Below are 19,728 nucleotides of genomic sequence, written 5' to 3'. Positions count from 1 at the left end.
CCTGCTCTGCCACTGGTCAGCTATTTAAAGGGGGGGGCACATATTATTTTGAAGTGGGCAAGGGCAAAAAAGAGAAGGCAGCATTGTCTCTGCCCATTGGCTCACTTCCATGTTAGCCAAGGCAAAGGTAAAGATAGCTGTTACTCTCTCTCCTACAGTGGGAACAGCAACTACAGCAAGGATGGCTAAATTGTGGCCCTCAAGATGTTGCTGGCCTCCATCTCCCAGCAGCGTCAGCCAGAACAGCAGCGGCAGGGATTGTGGAAGCTGCAATTCCACAACTTAGGGAGACCACCAGGTTCAAGCCCCCACCCCCCGCCTAATTCTAAAAACTTGGGTGGAGCTGCTTTCCTGCAGTGTTTTCCATCTCCTCATACCCTGTGTCTTGGCAGTAGGGGCTTGAGGTGTATTAAGTGGATGTATTAAGTGCCTCAGCCTGGGAAGCAGTGGATGTAGGCCACGGATCAACAAACTTTTTCAGCAGGGGGCCGGTCCTCTGTCCCTCAGACCTTGTGGAGGGCTGGACTATATATATTTTTTTTTTGGGGGGGGGGGGAATGAATGAATTCCTATGCCCCACAAATAACCCAGAGATACATTTTAAATCAAAGGGCACATTCTACTCATGTAAAAACATGCTGATTCCCAGACCGTCCGCGGGCCGGACTGAGAAGGCGACTGGGCCAGATCCGGCCCCCGGGCCTTAGTTTGCCTACCCATGGTGTAGGCACAGTTCTTGAGATCCAGGGCTATGGATTTGGCCCTCTCAAGCTTCTAATTGACAATCTCTGAGGTACCCCTAGGCAGCGGTGCAGGTGGCAGGCCAGTATTGCTGGAACTTCACCAGCTCAGCTCTCCATTCTGTCTCGCTTTCCCATCCCACCCGGCCCCTCTTGCACATCATAACGCAGGCACAGAAAAGCGAACCTGGCGCCCCGGCCGTTGGCGACCATCATGGGCAGCTCCTCCTCCGTCAGGTCGGGTTCCCCATCTGTGTCTTCCAGGCTGGAACTTGGCAGGTCAAACTGAAAAGGAAAAGGTGGGTGGACTACAGGCGGCCAGAAGGGGGTGACGCTATACGCTAATCAGAAAGCGAGCTCAAAGCTTCAGGAGACAGGTACCCCAAGTCTTTCTCCCCCCCTCCCCCAATCAATCTGTACTCAAAACTTCTGGAGAACCCCAGTGCACAGCCCCCTCAGAGTACGCGCAGCATAGTCACAATGGCAGCTCACCTCCTCCTGGCCAGGACTCTCTGCTTTCAGGGCCTGCTGCTTGTATTTGTCCAGTAGCTCCTGCTCCAAGGCTTTGACCGAGGCAACGTACTTCCGGCTGGCCTTCTGCTGGCTCAGCTCCTTGGGGCTCTGGTCTCCCCTTTTGGTGGCTGCACCAGGCTGGGTACCCCTCTGCAATCCAAATGGGCTGCCTGTCTTCCCAATGTTCTGCTGGAATATATCCTGGAAGAGCGTGAGCATCAGAACCCAAAGGAGACATCGCTCCCGCTCCCCCCCAGCCCTTAACGTAGACCTGATGCTATGAAATGCTGCTGGGCTGGGCCTGCCTTCTGTTGCGCTTCACAAACCAAGAGGGAGGCATTTGCCAGTCGGAAAAACCTGTCTGGTATCCCCCCAGGACAGAAAGACCAAGCTTGCAAGTCCTCTGTGCATGTGTTTGGGCTGCCAGAATATATGTTTTTTCTCTACGGTGTGGTATAAACAGTCAGGCCACAGTCTCTGCCATGGCTGCTCTGAGCACACCGCGAACATGATCCAGCAAGTGGAATTCCAGTGGAATTACTGGCCAAAGAGCCAGTGGAATGAGCCCCTCTTCCCTCACATGGGTGAAGTGAACGTTGAACCGGGTCCTTTCTGAGCTCTCACTCTTGGCCACTAAGTTACACTCAGTCACATGCCCCAGACGCAGTGTGGGGTCTGCTTGCAAGGGAACACTCCAGCTTCTAAGGGGTATATCAACTCATGAGCAGAGATGCCGACCTATTGATTCAAAAGGCTAACTGGAACTAGCAGATTTGCTTGCAACAGGCACACTCGCAACCACCCAGGGCTTCTGCTTCAAGCAGCGCAGCATGGAAGCACAATGGCCTGCGAGCACATCTCCTATTTGGAAGGAGCAACATCTTATAAGCTGCAGGGAACGAGATGTGACAGCCATCCAGACATTCATCGCAAGGAATACTGCAGGGAACTTAGTTCCTCTTTAACAAGGCACCAACATACCTGCAACAAGCCCCAAAGTGCAGCCCTAGTCAATGGACCTACCAGGTGCTGGCTCTCAGCTATACTGGGCTGTTTATAGTATATCCTGCAGGCAGCTGTAATAAACTGTGGCAAACCCTCATCTACTGGTCTGCCCAAATAATGTAAGCATAGCCTGCTGGATTAGGCCAAGGGCCCATCTAATCCAGCATCCTGTTCTCACAGGAAACCAGCAAGCGGAACCTGAGCACAAAGAGCCCTCTCTCCTCCCGTGATTTCCAGCAACTGGTCTTCGGAAGCACGGCTGCCTCCAGCTGCAAAGGTACAGCACAGCCACCCTGGCTCTTTGCCAGATAGACCTGCATGAATTTGTCTCATCATCTTTTAAGTTGGTGGCCATCCTTTTTTTAATACAATAATCTTTATTGTCATTGTCCCATACAGAACAACGAAACTGAAAAAATCTACATCAGACATTCAAAAACCAACAAACCTGCTATCCCAGCCTGGTTAGCCCCCTAAAAACTCTGATACCCCATAATTAAATACAATATACTCCCATAGAGACTACCTTACACTGTGTTTAAAACCAAAATCGCATTTGAATAGAAACTGTTTCTCAGGCAGCTAGTTCTAGTCTTTATAACCCTGTACCTTCTTCCAGAAGGCAGAAGCTGAAAGAGATCATTTCCGGGGTGAGCACTATCCTGCACCCAATTATTCTCTTCGCAGTCTTTTCCTATAGCAATTGCATCTGAGATGAAAAGGGCACTCAAGGCTGGGCAGAAATGGTGCTACTCTCAACGCTGCCCCCCACCTCAGAATGCAGGCCCCCCAATGCCAGGAGGAAAGGGCCCGGCTTCCTTCTCATACTCACTTCCACAAGCCTGATCTCCTTGGCCAGGTCTTTGATGAGCTGTGCTGGGCGCACCGTGCCAGGGATTTCTTCCTCGTGCTCTGCCAGGGCCTGAGAAGGAGGAGATCAGGTTGCTGCAAGCTCTGCCCCTCTGTACCCAACGGAAGTGCCACTGGCAAAGGGGTGTGGCTGGCAGCAAGCACCTCTCCAGAAGGAGTTGGACTTCAGCTCCCAGCAGCCCCAACCAGCATGGCCCAGGGGTCAGGGATGAAGGGAGTTTGGGGAGTCCATCAACATCTGGAATGCCACAGGATCCCACCCACAACTTTCCTCCCCCTTCAAACGTTTGGGATTTGGGCCTAGACCTTGCAGAGGTGGTCAACCTGTGTCCAAGCTGCACCACTTCGGACTGCAAGCAGAGGCTCAGGACTGAATGCTTCTCCATACAAAATAAAACTGGCATCCACAGAAAGGAAATGTGCCAGGGAGAAAGTTTATAGACTTGCTTTCTCCCTGATGCGCAGGCTGGTGGAGTCTAGGAGGTGTTTTTGTCTATTCTTGACTGCTGGCAGGAGGGCAGGCAAGCTTTGCCCTGAGTCTATCAGAACCCTGGGCAGCAACCCCACACAAAGAGCTGCAGCTCCAGAAAGGCCCTTCTTGCAACCCTTTACCTCCTTCTTAGTCCAGGAGCGGAAGGCTGTGTTCAGAGCTTTGGCCCCGTGAACCAAATAAGCAGCCGGGTGTCTGCGATTCTCTCGAAGGCCTGTTGTGGGAGACAGAGCGCATTAGCAGCAGGAGCTCTCATGCCCAGCAGCTTTGTGTGGGCACGGTGGGGGCACTGCATGGAGGGGAGGACTCAATACCCACCTCGGAAGATATCCAGGAGGTGTTTGCCAACATACCAGCAGATGGTTTCAAAGTTGGGAAACTTGAAGAGGTCAGCTGTGCTGAGACGCTTTTCAATCTCATAGGCTCTGGGGAGGAGGAAACAAAAAGACCAGTGAGGTTATGTAGGCTCTAGGCTCCAAAACCATGGAATTCTGTGCCAGAGGAACTTAAATTTGGTGATCAGAAACACACCCCAAAACGAATTCTGTAAATTAAATCTATTTGCACAGTTTCAAATCCTTTGTTCTGCTCTGCTGCCAACTGCGTGAAGGCGCAAGGAGTTTCGAAGGCCATTCAAGACCCAGCCAGGCAACCTCCAGAAGCCTTCTTCAGCAATTCCACCGGCATTATCTGTGAGACCATAAGGACTAGAAACTGGCACTTTTAAAAACTGAAATTCACCCAGTATCCCATTCTGCAGTCTCACAGAAATCATGACATGCACACAGCTCTGGATCCAGCCAACATTGAGCAGGGGGCACAGAGCATCATGCTGAGCAGGACTTTCTGTTCTGTGATTATGTTTCTCTCCCGGCTCTGATCCCATTTAGGAACATAAAGGAAGCTTTTACACCAAGTTAGATCATTGGTCTATCTGTACAGACTGGCAGAGATTCTCCAGGGTTTCAGATCAGAGTCATTCCCACCCTTAAGTAGAGACTGGATCAGGGACCAGCTGCATGCCAAAGGGTGTGCTCCACCGGTGATCGAGTCTCCTCCCCGCCATTTCCCAAGATGCCTCGCTGCAGACCAGCAAAGCACTCCCAGCCAAACTCACTTGAGCTGCATCTCAATGTTGAGACTGTGTAGGAAGTTTCCCCCAAAGGCCAGGCAGTCAACAGGAGTCAACACAGCATGGATCCAACCTGAAAGTGGAAGGAGGAAGCAGTCACATGGACTAAGTAAGGACTGGGCCTCCCAGAAGGACTCATGGCTTATGAGAGGAAAGGGAAAGGGTCCCCCAGCCGCTAGATGCAGCTGGATTTCACCACATTCTGAGCTGCAGCTTACTCTGTGGCAATGCAAGTCACTCACAATGGAAGGAGAGGTGTCCCTGAGTGGGAGAAAAACAAAGGCCCCAGGAGTAGCAGTGGCCACGGAAGTGGCAGGCAGGAGCTGGAGTGACTCAGTACCTGTGGGTATGAAGAGCGTCTGGCCCTGCCGGACGGGGCAGCGATAACATCGGTCCACCTGGTCCCCAAAAAACAACTCATTCTGATTGGAAGAGCTGCTCCAGGCTTCAAAGAGGGTCAAGTTGGCAGCAGTGGGACGCACTAGGTAGAAGATCTTTTCTCCCTGCGAGGAACAGATGGTAGTGAAAAGGAGCTGATATGTCACTTCTAATGTTTAGGGGCAAAAGAGCTGGCAAACAGGGCAAAAGCAGATGCTATGAAGCACAGAGAGGGCTGGGGTAACAGAAGGAAGCATCCTGTTTCACAAGGGGGCATTTAATGTGGATCAAACAAACAACACGGCTATCAAGTCTGCAGAGTCCAGCTCCTTGCCTCAACCTCAAGGCAGGCTGATTTGGAGTGTCACAGAATTACACAGAGGACAACCACAATGCTTGTTGTGTTTCCCCCCTGTGCTTGTATGGAATTGTGACACACACACACACCCCAGCCAGGTCTACTTTCCTGCCATTCAAAAAATGTTTATTGGCCTGTAGATGTCAAAAAAATCCTATAATTTCTGACATCCTTTAAAGCACCTGAAATTCACCTATTCCATTCTTAATCCTCTTTCTTCTCTGAACTCAACATACTCTGTTTCTTCAGCCTCCGTCTATGGGGGCTTCAACCACCTAACAAGAGGCGGTTCTTGCCAGAAAAGAAAATGAAGACGAGTACCAGCTCCAGAAATGGAGCAGCAGCAGTAAAAACAGCCAGCAGCTTCTGGAGTAAGGATGGAACAGGGGATGTGAAGATCAAACCGGAAGCAAGAAATACCTCCCTGCTGCTCAGTTTTGCTAGGCCTGGCAGAAGCCTCATGATGCCCTTCAAGAGCTTCCAAACAAGCCCATATTGCTAAGCAAACTCCTTAGCTTCATTCCTCATAGAACAGAAAGCATAAACACGAGGACAGCAGACTCATCTGACTGTATACCAGTTGCCACCTCAGACTCCAGGCCTGGTGCTCCAGGCTATTTTTTATCCTCCTACTCAGGCAAATGGCTCTTGAACCCTTCACCCCAATAAGCCACCTTAGCATGTGCAAAATGGATATATTTCAAAAAGAAAATATTTAGGGAGAGGGTGGGAAACAGACAATGAAACATTCAACCATCACCCGGAATCTGAAGTGGAAATACATCCGGGAGGTCTGCTGGTTCTGTGGCTCAGCTCTAAGATCAAGCTCCCTTCCTGCCCACCCCCATGCCTTCATATTCTTACCCGCAACACATGGTACCAGACAGAGGTGCCACCAAAGTCAATGTGGAAGTCCGTGTAGCTGTCTCGCACCCCCATCAGGCAGTACTTCTGCACGTTGGGACGCTCAAACACCGACTCGCCTGGCCACAGGTTCTCTACCCAGGACAATTTACGCACAATCTTTGGAGTCTCCACCAAATTAGAGAGCCTGAAAAATGGTGAAGTAAAAACAAGTTGACTCGTCCATCTTCCAGAGATTTCTCCTGACAGGATTTTAGAATAGTAATCCAGTAGAGAGATGAGTGGATTTAGACCAGGAACATTGCATTTCAAATCCTTACTCATTTGAGGAGTCACTTGGGCAAGTAACTCTCTTTCTCTGCCTTATTTCTCCATCTGCAAAGACTTCTGTTGCACCCCCACAATAGCAAAGACACTTAGCAAGGAGAGGGATACTACTGCTTAGTAGGGAGGGAGATACTACAGCTTCATGGCAAAGGTGGGGGTTCTCCAGCTCCAGGGTTTCTCTCTGCTGGGTAGGGTGAATACTGGGGAAAACGAAGGACAAGGACACACAGCTGTTTTCATATCCCCCTTTTCCTTGCCTGGTCTCAGAGAATTCGAGGCTGATGACGTTCAGTACTTTCTCCCGGCGACTGCTGGAGTAATATCTGACAAAGTCACCCAGGCGCATCTTGAGGTCGGCCTGGCGAGTCACGTCAATCACATCAATCTCCTTGTCAGCTCCTGTTGAAAAAAGAACAGACACAGCTCAGATAATGGGACAAGTGTCCGAGAGGGCTGCAGTCGGGGGAGATGGCAGTGCAGTCCTGTTCTCACCCCTCGCGAGCTTCATGGCCAGTTGGAATCTCTTTGCAGGGTATCCCCACCAACGGGGCGCAATGAACTGTCAGAAGTTCAGCACTGCCAACATCTCCGCTCCTTTCCTCCAGCACCTTGGCCAGCAACTGCTATCAAAGGGCCAGAAACCCACTGCTCCCCATTCCTTGCTGCTTCCACACACGTATCTTTTGCCTTTGGGGTGGTATTTGTGGAGCAGGAGGACAAGTAAGTCAGCATAGCCACGCACCCTCCAAGAGGCTGGGAAACCAATAATGGCTCTAAGGGTATAACCAACCCACGTGGCTAAAGATAAGACTTCTTCTCCATATTTATTCTCATCGAACACAAACACAGAAAAAAGGACGAATAAGATTATTCCCAAAGACTACTGTATTTTTCGCTCTATAAGACGCACCTGACCATAAGACGCACCTAGTTTTAGAGGAGGAAAACAAGGGGGGGATTCTGAATCTGCGCAGCGCCTCTCCAGCAAAGCGGGAGGAAAAACGGAGCCGCTTCCATTTCTCCTCCCACTTTGCTGGAGAGGCGCTGCATAGATTCAGATTCAGCTTTCCCTCTCCACACAGCATCTCTCCAGCGAAGCAAAGTCAGAACAGCAAGAGGGATCGCTGCTTTAGCTGCACAACAATCCCTCTTGCTGTTCTGGCTTCTGGGATAGCTGTGCAGCCTGCATTTGCTCCATAAGACGCACACACATTTCCCCTTACTTTTTAGGAGGGAAAAAGTGTGTCTTATAGAGCGAAAAATACTCCACGCAATCATGCGTAAAATGCAATTGCAAGTAACCACACGATGAAAGGACAACATTACACCAAGCTGTGTGACTTGCTGGCTCTTTCCTGACTGCAATGAATGAAGCACCCAACACATCGGTCTCCTTTGGCCACTCTGCTGGCAACGCTCCCCTGCTACTCACCCACATAATGCTCCACATCCCGCACGGTGAAGGAAGGTGGGGGAAGGGTCATGCCCAGCCCATCCTTCTTCAGGACAAGGATGGGGACGCTGAAGCTGTTCTCCTCCAGAAACTCCACGGTCAGCTGGGTCCCGCTTGGCTTTAGGATAACCTCGTCCGCACTGGGGAAGCAGCGGGGGGGGGGGGAGTCAGGCCAAGAACAACAAGCCAATCCCAAGTTTCTACCTCTCAGGTAACATTTTGCTGGAAGCCACCCAGAGTGGCAGGAGAAACCCAGCCAGATGGGTGAAATATAAATAATAAAGTTATATTATTATTATTATTGGTGCATCTGTCACAGAACACAGAGAGTCCACCACAGACTCATCTGATTGCCCTAGCCTTCTATGTTATATGTCTTGGTTTGCTATTTGTTGTGGTGGGAGGAGCCCCCCCCCCCCCGCAGCTGCAGCCTAGAAGACTCTCTTTGGAGACGCTCTGTGCAGCAGGGGGGTGGGGCAGGACCAAGGGTGTGAGCAGCTGCAGGGAGATTCCCCAAAGAGTCAGAAGGAAAGTCAGAAAACAATCAATAGCAGACCATAAAACAAAGAAACAGCCTGCTATCAAGACTGTATCAGACCGTTAACAAGCTGCTCGCTGGACCTGCCGTGCCACGACTTTCTAAAATAATCGTTCAACAGACTACTGGACTTCAACCCATTGGAATGCATCTCTGCTTCCTGATTAATGGATCCAAAATACCATCAGAAAAATGAACCCCAATCTTGAGGCAACAAATCATTCATACATTCTTCTTCCATATCATTTTTACTAAATCACTTTGGGGGAACATCATCTCAGGGCTCAACTGCCCATTGAGTAAGAAATCAGGATCACATGGAATGGTGGAAAAGCGTGAAGCACAATATCTTTGATTGAAGAGTAGGTGGTGGAGACCATCTTACAGGCAGCACTCAAGAGGCACAGAGGCCACTCTGGGCTCACCAAGTTCAGCCAATCTATGGAGTGTCTCTGTAGTCCTGCACGTGAACTGCGTGAGGTGGGCAATTGACCACTTGCTGTATTTTAGGTACACCACCACCACCAAGCCTCTTTAGCAGCTGAGTCACTAATAACGGACTTTGAACCTGGTCACCTTTACTCAGGATAACATAGGTCAGGCATAGGCAAACTCCAGCCCTCCAGATGTTCAGGACTACAATTCCCATCATCCCTAGCTAACAGGACCAGTGGTCAGGGATGATGGGAATTGTAGTCCCAAACATCTGGAGGGCCAGAGTTTGCCTATACCTGACATAGGTGCTGACTTACCCTTTAATCACAGTTATAGTGGAAATGAGAACATTTGCTCTAAGCAGAGGCAGAGGTAAATGAACGTGAGATCCCATGGTGATGAAATCCTCATTTTAACTGTGGCTAAAGGAGTCCTGATGTTAAAAGAGCCCTGATGTTACAGCTGTACCATTCATTCCATCCTGCACAAAGTTGCTGGGAAACAAAGCCCCAGACAGACAGCTTCTGCCTGAGCAGGCAGGTGTGGAATAAAAAGGGCTTGTCCACAGTGCATTCTTGGCCCTCTGGAACAAAAGCTTCCCTCAACCTGAACACCAGCTACCCTGTAACATGGATTTTGGAAAGTCTTCCTTCTTTCCTCTTGGGTCACCCAAAGATCACCAAGCATGTGCCCACCTAGGGAACGTCCTGCTGCGAAGTTCCTTGATGAACAGACTGCTTCCGGTCTTCACCGCCTTGCCAACCTCTTTGACCGCACATGAGTCGGGCTGTTTTTGGGTCCCCCGGCGCCGCTTCACTGTCAGGGGGAGGGGAAAGCAAGATAGTAAAAGGCGGGGGGAGAAAAAGACATAAGCAGAGGAAGGTGACAAAGATATTGAAGGAGCTAAGAGAATACTGCTGATGAGGAGGTTACAAACAAACAAAACACACACAGAGACCTGTAGTCAAGGGCCTACACATGAGTAGGTCTGTGCTAAACAAAGAAGGGCCATAGTAGTGTGTTAGAAAGTATATCAGGTTTGGCAAACACCACCCTGCGGAAACCTCCAGCTAAAGGCATCATCCTAAGACCCTAAATTGTGGGTCAGCTATTGGGCTAGACCAAGGACAGTCCATTTTTCAACACTGTATCTTTCTTTAATAGTTGCATACATGAGAGAACTTGCAAAGCATAAGTTCCTAAAAACTCTGCACTGCTGCTGGAACTCCCTTATCTCCACATTGATTAAACATTGAGATATGCCAACATCGTCAGGGATGAATATACACCACAATGTTCTAAAGCACAGGAGAAGAACTGAATGAGATACTGGACAAAATTCAGTTTCCTACAACTCTCAGCCTTCATTCAAAAACAAACAAACAAAACAAAACAAACAAGCAACCCAAATTTCCACTCCTGGTGGTTGCAAAAGAGTGGCTTGAAAGTGTGTGGGCAATACCTGTTACCATAAAGCTGAAATTACAGAAGCCAGAAGAGTAGGTGAATAAACTTTCCAGAGGATTGGACTGAGGTCCTTACCCCTCTTCTAAACTAGCAAATACTGTACATTACTTTAAAAAATAAATTCTGTAAAATAGTGGAACAATGCAAACAGTTTATGCAAATCTGCATAAACTGGAATGATGTAAAACAGTCAAAACGCAAACAGACTGTGCCAATTGAGATGAACAATACGCATCTGCATAACTTGTAAGGGTTGCAGAACCAGCTTGCCCCAGTACAGAATTTTTATGTACTCAGTTCTGAAAAATTAAGTCCTGACTATTAGTCAAAAAGCACTGGATTGAATACTGGATAACTGAAAACAGCAAAGCTGTAAGGGAGGCGGGAAATTTGGGACAGGAGTCCCTGAGGCACTGTGCAAAGCCACAAAAGCTTTCCCCGATCTCTGCTCTTGCATCCTTTAGCAAACACATTGTGTTTTTATATTACAGAATTTATCTCTCGAACCACAAGGAGTAGCACTTTTAAAAAAAGAGAAGCTCTCATTCATAGGGATTTGATCAATACACCAGATTTTGTGATTTGTGACGAGACAGCATCCATGCAGGAATTAGTATACAATTATATCCTATTAAGTCTTCATCCCACTGAAAAATCACAGCAGGCCCATAACTTACTGACAGATGGTCCATGAAGAAGTTGGCAGTTAGGGCAGTGATACAAGTCAATGTCGGCTGCTGCATCCTCTTCTACTCCAACACAGCTTGAAGAGAGAAAGTCAGTCACATATCTCTCCAAAAGACAGACAACAACCACTAAAACAGGTATGGGAAAACTGTGGCCTCCAGCTGTCATTAGACTACAACTCCCATCATCCCTGACCATTGGCCATACTGGCTGAGGTTGATGAGGGGAGTCCAAGCACAATTGGAAGGTCACAGGTTCTCCACTTGCTCCAAAAGAAGAAATATCCCCAAAGTCTACAACCACCCAGCCCTAGATGACCACCCTGTACAAGCCCAGAGACTGTTTCTTCTAACTCTGAAACACAGGAACTGTACCCTAAGTCAGAGCGCCTAGTTTGTATATACAATATCTCCAGTTCAAGGGCATGCAAGAGGAATGGGACAGTCATCTGCCAGAGACCTCAAAGATACATAGGACACTTCACTTGGCTAGACAGGTCCTTTCCAGTTTAAGGCAACCCTTTCTATTCTAAACCAGCATGTCCTGAGGACCTGATGGAATTGCAGCCAAATGCTCCTTAAAAGATAAACACCCCACGTTCCAACGTCCACACTCTTTGTTTAAGAAGTTGCACCTAGTTGCTCATTTTTTAATCAACTGTCTGTCCGTTCCATCCTGCGACCTGGTAGTGAACGCATCTTCACCTATTAATGTCCTACAAGGGAGTAAGAAATGGCTGTGTGAGAGACTCTGCATGTAGTTGCTACCAGTTGAAAAAAACGCTGGCTAAATGAAGGAACAATCTGAAATTTAATCCAGATACGACTGTTGGTGATGGGTGTCTGACAGTTTGGCAAAAAACAGAGTACTCTACCATCAACCTTATGAGAGGAATTCCAGGAGCGCAAGGAGGCAGGTGAAGTTTACTCAGGACATGCCCCAGATGGGCCACCCCTGGATGAACTGCCAACAACCATCATGTAGAAAAGACCCTAGCGTGTTTTTGATATGTTACTATTTTTATTTTATTTTTAGAATATGTACTTGAAGGCCACCTTGGTAGGATCTGTATCCTGAATGCTGGGATATAAACAACTGTAATAAGAATAAAATAAATAAATCTGGCACAATAGAAAGCAGTTCTATGCTCACATCTTCCATGAAACATGACTGCACTACATGCCAGTGCAAAAAGAAGCTGCGTGGGGTTGAAACAGCACAATAGAAAAGAGGATTACAGCTTCTTAAATTTTTGCTGCACTTCTATAACTTCAGATCCCTTAATAGCCAGTGTGGTCTGATTTAAGCACATTGCTTACCTGTTTGGGGGGAATGGCTAACTTATTTTAAGCCTCCTCACCAACTGAAACTATCAGAGCTTAGGGCAGGGATGGGGGACGGGGAACTCCTATCATTCCTGGCCACCAGCCACACTTCCTGGGGTTGATGACACCTGAAGAGCTAGTTTCCCAATCCATGACTTAAGGCATGTCAAATGTTTGGCAGGTATAAACATGAAGTCCGCTGGTCAACTCCTGTTTCTATGGATGAATGTCACGGTCCCCCAATTGATTTCTGGCAACCATCCAGAAGCGTCTATGCACAAAGGCAGATCAACCCTAAACACCAGATGATGAGGACAAGGAACAGAGGAAGACCCTTCCTGCCTTCAAGAGGTCTCAGACTGGCCACTTTTAGGAAACAAGCTTTAAATCTTGGCCTGATCCAGCAAGGCGATTCTTAGAGCAACTAGCCCTTTGAGAATTACTGGCATTCTACCCATACTCCTCATGAAGGTCCCCAATTAAAGGCAGCATCTCCAAGAGCAGACATACCCTGGACTTAAAGAAAGAGGGGGCTTTGGAGCCGCTACCTCCAAATGTCAGTTCCCACCCAGTGCCGCCGCCTTCTCACCTGCCGTGGAACCAGTCCTGGCAAACGTCGCACTCGATCATGAAGCGGGTGACATCGTAGGGCAGGCGGCAGAGACAATACACAGGGACAGAGGCCATGGCGGAGCCAAGTTCAAGCAAAGGAAGACCCTCCAGGAACCGAACGACGTCCAAGCGCCCGCTATGGCAAGTTGAAGGACGTGGTCATGCTGAGGTCTGCAGGAGAGCCAGTCTTGCCCCGGCTGAGTGGGGGCTAAATTATTTCATCCCCCTTACCCACCCCAACTTCCCAAGCACCAACTTCCTTGCCAAACGTGCTTGTGGGGTCCTTGCGATGTCCGGGGCGTCCTCTTCCTCCCCCCAAAACAGCAGGGCTTGCTTGGCTGCAGGCGGTCTCTTGAACCCCAAAGTTTCGACCTGAAGTTTCATGGGCTGCTTCTGATCATCCGAAGCCCTCCAAGGCAGCCTCCCCAAGTTTGCACCCACTTCCCCCCTACTGGGGGGGGGAGACCCCCCTCGCCTTCCTGGGATAAACTTCCCTGGTTTATTTTTTCGGGGGGCCGGGATCCCCCTCGCATCTGCTGCGCCCCAAACTTGCCCGCTGCCTCAGTTTCTCCCCACAGGAGATTCCCAGCTGACAAAGGCGCCGAGGGACATCGCGGTCTCCCGGGCGACCTTCGGGTCCTGCTCCTCTCGCGCCTCTCTGGGTCAGGGCCCCCCCCCCAAAAATACCCCCCCCCACTTCCCAGCCAGGCTCCCCTCGACCCCCGGGAGGAGCCTTGTCCGGAGGGGCTTCCCTCGTCGCGGCCAGAGACTCCTCGCCCGAGGCCCGCAGCGGAGGCCGAGCACCGCGGACTCGCACGCCCCGTCCCGGGCAGGAGCGCCTAACTCCACGGCGGGGATCGAGGCCTTCTCGCGCCCAAGCGGCTGCGCTGCTTCTCGGCGAGGCCCGGGATCCTGCTCTCGCTCCGGCGCCTCAATAAAGTTTATTCAAAACCACGGGGGGGGGAGGGGGGAGGGGGGAGGGAGAGACTCGAGGAGGCGCCGGCGGCCATCTTAGGGGAGGCGCAGCGCGGGACGCTTGGGAAGCCATCTTGGGAAGGGACGGAAGAGAGGCCTGCGTCGTAGAGATACGAAGGGCTAGAGCTGCGCCCCTGCCGTTCCACACCTGAAAGGCGGGATAGACGCCATTCCCGCCCCTCGCGAGAGGAGCAAAACACCGCAGGTCCCCGTTCGGCTCTTTAGCGCAGCCGCGCCGGGGAACTGCGGAACTCCCTGCCTCATGAGATCCAGCGGGCGCTTTTGCTCTGCTTTTCTCAGCTCCTGCTAAGAAGCTCGTTGCTTAAGCAAACCTACCCAGATGCTTAGAAAGTCGAGGCAATGCGAATCTGTTTCAGTATTTTGACTTTCGCGCTTGCGTTGCTTGCTGAGTTTCGTTGCGGGGGTTGTTGATGTGGGTTTTGTTGCATCTTTATTTCACATCATGTGACTTGTGTGGAAATTATTCAGTTTGGTGGTGGATTCTTTTCAAGGCTTTTATCTACTGTATACGACTCCTTTTCCTGTGTTGTACGTTTTTAGCTGCCTTGAGCGTGGTTTGAACTGCGGGAAGGCAAAACGCTATTAATATGTATATGCATGTTTCAAAGTAGGGTGGTGATTTTTTTCGTTTTTATTGGTACATCTTTTTGTAAACAGCTTTGAGGGTTTTTCGCTTTTCACAATGAAGCAGTGGGTAAATCTTATAAAATAAATGATACATAAACAGGACTCTACAGGTGAAACTCGAAAAATTAGAATACCGTGGAAAAGTTCATTTATTTCAGTAATTCAACTTAAAAGGTGAAACTAATATGAGATAGACTCATGACATGCAAAGTGAGATATGTCAAGCCTTTATTTGTTATAATTGTGATGATCATTGCTTACAGCTGATGAAAACTCCAAATTAACAATCTCAGAGTATTAGAATATTAAGTGAAATCAGCAAAACAAGAACTGCAAATAGAGCAATATTGGACCTCTGAGAAATAGAAGCATGCATATGTACTTAATACTTGGTTTGGGCCCCTTTTGCATCAATTACTGCCTCAGTGCGGTGTGGCATGAATGCCATCAGCCTGTGGCCCTGCTGAGGTGTTATGGAAGACCAGGATGCTGCAATAGCAGCCTTCAGCTCTTCTGCAGTGCTCAGTCTCATGTCTCTCATCTTTCTCTTGGCAATGCCCCATAGATTCTCTATGGGGTTCAGGTCAGGAGAGTTTGCTGGCCAATCAATCACAGTAATTCCATGGGCATTGAACCAGGTTTTGGTACTTTTGGCAGTGTGGGCAGGTGCCAAAGTCGTGCTGGAAAATGAAGTCAGCAGCCCCATAAAGCTCGTCTGCGGAAGGAAGCACAAAGTGCTCCAAAATCTCCTGGTAGATGGCTGCGTTGACCCTGGACTTAATGAAGCACCAGCTGATGACATGGCTCCTCAAATCTCTTTTCTGATGAGAGCAGCTTTTGCATCTCATTTGGAAACCAAGGACCCAGAGTCTGGAGGAAGAATTGGGAGGCACACGATGCCAGATGCTTGAAGTCCAGTGTAAAGTTTTCACAGTCTTTGTTGATTTGGGGAGCCGTCTACCAGGAGATGTAGTTAGAGGCAGCAGCCAGGCCTCTAACTAAACCTCAGCACTTGTCAGTCGAATCTTCGCCTCCTTCGCCTGCCGCCACGTCCCTTTCCTTTCTCTGTTGTGCCAAATTTTAAACTGTAAGCCTGTCAGGGCAGAGATCTATCCCCTCGTATTTTCTGTAAAGTCCTATACAAGCTGATGATACTATATGGAGGAGGAGGATAATAAGAATAATTCCTCCCTTCCTCTCTGTTCTGTACTTTGCATTCAGGCAGTGCTATAATAATAATTAAGTGGAACAGTATATCTTCTGGCATCCAAATGTATTGGATCAGGTGCCCAGTGTCTGCCCAAGAGTAAAAGGGAAGCACAAGGACTGGAATAGAATGAGGATATTGGCGGAAGGAGTGGCATGTTCATTGGACTCTTAAGTGTAGTGCAAGTGTTGACATTTTATGTTCCAGTCTGCACTATATATATATATATATATATATATATATATATATATATATATATATATATTTGCTTTCGTAGGTTTTCACGGGTACAGGAATGCAGGTTTTGGTGTCTTCGGGTGTCTTCCCGTGTAAGAGTTGGGGTGTCTAGGCGACGTTTCGACGAGGTCTCACTCGTCATCTTCAGGCTGGTGCTTTCGGCTTCTTGTTACTGGAACAGAGCAGGATCTCAGTGTTTGAGTTCCTATAAATACTGTTGAGGGGGTGTGGTGTATAGCCTCCAACGTTCTGGGCAGAGAGGAAGTTCCCAGGTTAGGTGCCTTTTCTTCTTTTGTTCATTAATTACTTGAGGGATATCTTGGGTGATTTCTTGAGTGATAATTTTAAGTACCACTTGGGAGGGTCATTAGGTGTGGATTAGTTGCTAAAGCTTTTGTGTCTTGACCTCTTGAGCTTGTGAAGAGTTTTTCTGAGAAAATGGCTGTACTGCACTTAGTTGTGCTCTGGCTTGGCTTCGTGTATAGGGGCGAGCTGTGGTTTTGTGCCCTGTGCCAGCCAGATCTGTGTAGGGATTGCAGGGGGGTGCAGCATCCGGAGGTGCCACTATGGTTTGGCTACTGGATGGTGTCTGTAATTTATCTGTGGAGAGGGTCTGGGTTTGGGTCTGGTGTGGTTGATTGGAGATGGCGTTCTGTGTGCCTCTGGTTCTGGTGTCGGTTTTTGTGGGGAGGGCTAATTTCCAGATGTCTGGCAGGCGGGACGTGTCGTCACGCTTGTTCATGTTGTGAGGGTGTTTCTCTATCTCGATGGCTTCCATGATTATTCTCTTGTGGTGATGTTCCATGTTAAAGAGCAATTTGGAATCTGCAAAATTAATTGCAGAGACAACAACATAATCATTCTCCCAGCAGACAAAGGTAATGCCACTGTTGTGATGAACACATCGGACTACCAAGCAAAACTATCAAATCTACTCCAAGACCCTACCTACCAACCTATAAAAACAGATCCCACCACCTATCTGGAAAAAACCACCAAATCCAAAATAAAAGCCTCTCCTATCAGTGAAGAAATCCAGCTAAGAATCATCCCCAGAGAAAAATCATCCAGATGCCCCAAACTCTACGGTCTCCCCAAGATACACAAAGAAGGAACACCACTCAGACCAATAGTCAGCTCCATAGGCTCACCTCTACAAAATCTCGCTAAATTTCTCGCTAAGCAACTTCAGCCCTATGCAGAATCTATCGCTTCACACGTTACAAACTCCTTCCAGTTCATAGAAACAATAAAGAAGCAAAACCTACATCCCGATGACCTACTTGTGAGCTTCGATGTTGTATCTCTCTTCACACAAGTGCCCATTAATGAAGCCTTGACAGCCATTCAAAACAAATACAATCCCCCCGAATACATCCTGGACCTGACCAACCACTGCCTAACCAACACGTACTTCATCCACAATGGACAAAGATACAAACAGATAGAAGGAGCACCTATGGGATCACCCCTCTCACCGGTCATCGCAAATCTGTACATGGAACACTTTGAAACCAATGCTTTAGACAAGTCAGAACACAAACCCAAACTTTGGCTCAGATATGTTGACGACACCTTTGTAATTTGGCCACACGGGAAGGAAAAACTAGATAGCTTCCTCACACATCTCAACAGCCTACACCCCAAAATACAATTCACTATGGAAATAGAAGCCAACAACCAACTTCCCTTCCTTGACGTCCTAATCTACAAAAAACCTGATGGCTCCCTAGGACACACTATCTACCGGAAAAAAACACACACCAACCGCTACTTACATGCACAATCACACCACCACCCTGCACAAATAAACTCCGTAGCCAAGACTCTCATCTCCAGAACCAAACGCCTGGCTGACAAAGACCACTTGACAACTGAGTTACAGAATCTCTCAAATGTGTTAATCGCCAACGGATACCAGCAAAACAGGGTTACGAAGCTAATCCAAAAAGAAACACCCCCCAAAAACCAAGACACAGAAGAAAACAATGGCATGGCCCTCCTTCCTTATATCAAGGGCACTACAGATAAAATTAGCAAAATCCTCCATAAACACAATATCAAAACAGCCTTTTGCACCAACCAAAAAATAGCCAATATCCTCAGAAACCCCAAAGATAAAATCCAGTTAGAAAACCAAGGGGTCTATGAAATACCCTGCAAAGTCTGCCCAGCCACGTACATTGGACAAACAAACAGACGAATAAATGCACGTATCGCAGAACACAAGAATGCCGTCAAAAAAGAAGAAAAAACTTCCTCTCTTTACCAACACATGAAAGAAACAGGACACGAAATTAATTTTGCAGATTCCAAATTGCTCTTTAACATGGAACATCACCACAAGAGAATAATCATGGAAGCCATCGAGATAGAGAAACACCCTCACAACATGAACAAGCGTGACGACACGTCCCGCCTGCCAGACATCTGGAAATTAACCCTCCCCACAAAAACCGACACCAGAACCAGAGGCACACAGAACGCCATCTCCAATCAACCACACCAGACCCAAACCCAGACCCTCTCCACAGATAAATTACAGACACCATCCAGTAGCCAAACCATAGTGGCACCTCCGGATGCTGCACCCCCCTGCAATCCCTACACAGATCTGGCTGGCACAGGGCACAAAACCACAGCTCGCCCCTATACACGAAGCCAAGCCAGAGCACAACTAAGTGCAGTACAGCCATTTTCTCAGAAAAACTCTTCACAAGCTCAAGAGGTCAAGACACAAAAGCTTTAGCAACTAATCCACACCTAATGACCCTCCCAAGTGGTACTTAAAATTATCACTCAAGAAATCACCCAAGATATCCCTCAAGTAATTAATGAACAAAAGAAGAAAAGGCACCTAACCTGGGAACTTCCTCTCTGCCCAGAACGTTGGAGGCTATACACCACACCCCCTCAACAGTATTTATAGGAACTCAAACACTGAGATCCTGCTCTGTTCCAGTAACAAGAAGCCGAAAGCACCAGCCTGAAGATGACGAGTGAGACCTCGTCGAAACGTCGCCTAGACACCCCAACTCTTACACGGGAAGACACCCGAAGACACCAAAACCTGCATATATATATATATATATATATATATATAGCAATCGATGGAGAGCGGATCGGATGAAGCCCGGATTCTGCGTGTGTCCATCAGCTCCTTCCTGGAGCATCTCTGCTTGGTGGTGGAAACGATGGACCTCTTTGGGCTTCCTGTGGCTTGATTGGTTGCAACAGGAAGCTTCCCTATAATCTTGGCTGGACTCTGAACTTGCCCATGGGCTACTGATGTCAGAGGAGGCGCTGTACATGCCATCTTTAGAGCCAAGATGTCGCTTTGTGTTCTGAACATACTCTTGGACATTGATAGATTTTGTGTGCTGAGAAGCAGGCAAGCCTGGGACTGCCTTGATATAAGACAATGTATATAGAATCTGGTGCTTTAATAAATTGTCCAGTGTGCTTTA

General features: G+C 48.4%; 1 protein-coding gene and 2 long non-coding RNA genes across 4 annotated transcripts in view; 1 reads left to right on the top strand and 2 right to left on the bottom strand.

Annotated features, from left to right (window-relative positions):
* PHF8 (PHD finger protein 8) overlaps nt 1-14,075 on the bottom strand; it is a 26,902-nt gene extending 12,827 nt beyond the window's left edge. Inside the window, exons 1-13 of one of the 2 annotated variants that reach the window (XM_081175683.1) lie at nt 13,172-14,075; nt 11,248-11,333; nt 9,799-9,919; nt 8,110-8,270; nt 6,935-7,076; nt 6,351-6,537; nt 5,091-5,253; nt 4,736-4,823; nt 3,937-4,043; nt 3,741-3,832; nt 3,091-3,180; nt 1,233-1,454; nt 928-1,025 (exon numbers count right to left, since the gene is read on the bottom strand). In XM_081175683.1, the coding sequence (XP_081031809.1) occupies nt 928-1,025; nt 1,233-1,454; nt 3,091-3,180; nt 3,741-3,832; nt 3,937-4,043; nt 4,736-4,823; nt 5,091-5,253; nt 6,351-6,537; nt 6,935-7,076; nt 8,110-8,270; nt 9,799-9,919; nt 11,248-11,333; nt 13,172-13,269 (1,655 nt within the window). In that variant the 5' untranslated portion in view covers nt 13,270-14,075. The remainder of the gene's footprint in view (nt 1-927; nt 1,026-1,232; nt 1,455-3,090; nt 3,181-3,740; nt 3,833-3,936; nt 4,044-4,735; nt 4,824-5,090; nt 5,254-6,350; nt 6,538-6,934; nt 7,077-8,109; nt 8,271-9,798; nt 9,920-11,247; nt 11,334-13,171) is intronic. The other variant, XM_081175684.1, reaches the window with a different exon arrangement.
* Nucleotides 1,608-3,084, bottom strand: LOC308576463. The gene is made up of 2 exons (XR_014003248.1): nt 2,046-3,084; nt 1,608-1,928 (listed from the first exon to the last, which is right to left on the bottom strand). It is a non-coding gene; the product is annotated as an uncharacterized lncRNA (long non-coding RNA).
* Nucleotides 13,211-19,728, top strand: LOC308576461. Its single transcript, XR_014003245.1, has 2 exons — nt 13,211-13,339; nt 19,378-19,728. It is a non-coding gene; the product is annotated as an uncharacterized lncRNA (long non-coding RNA).

The sequence above is a fragment of the Podarcis bocagei genome, assembly GCF_964188305.1.
Source record: "Podarcis bocagei genome assembly, chromosome: 17".
In the NCBI taxonomy this organism is placed as follows: domain Eukaryota; kingdom Metazoa; phylum Chordata; class Lepidosauria; order Squamata; family Lacertidae; genus Podarcis; species Podarcis bocagei.
The sequence above is the reverse complement of the archived record's forward strand: the minus strand, read 5'-3'. Positions and strand labels throughout refer to the sequence as shown.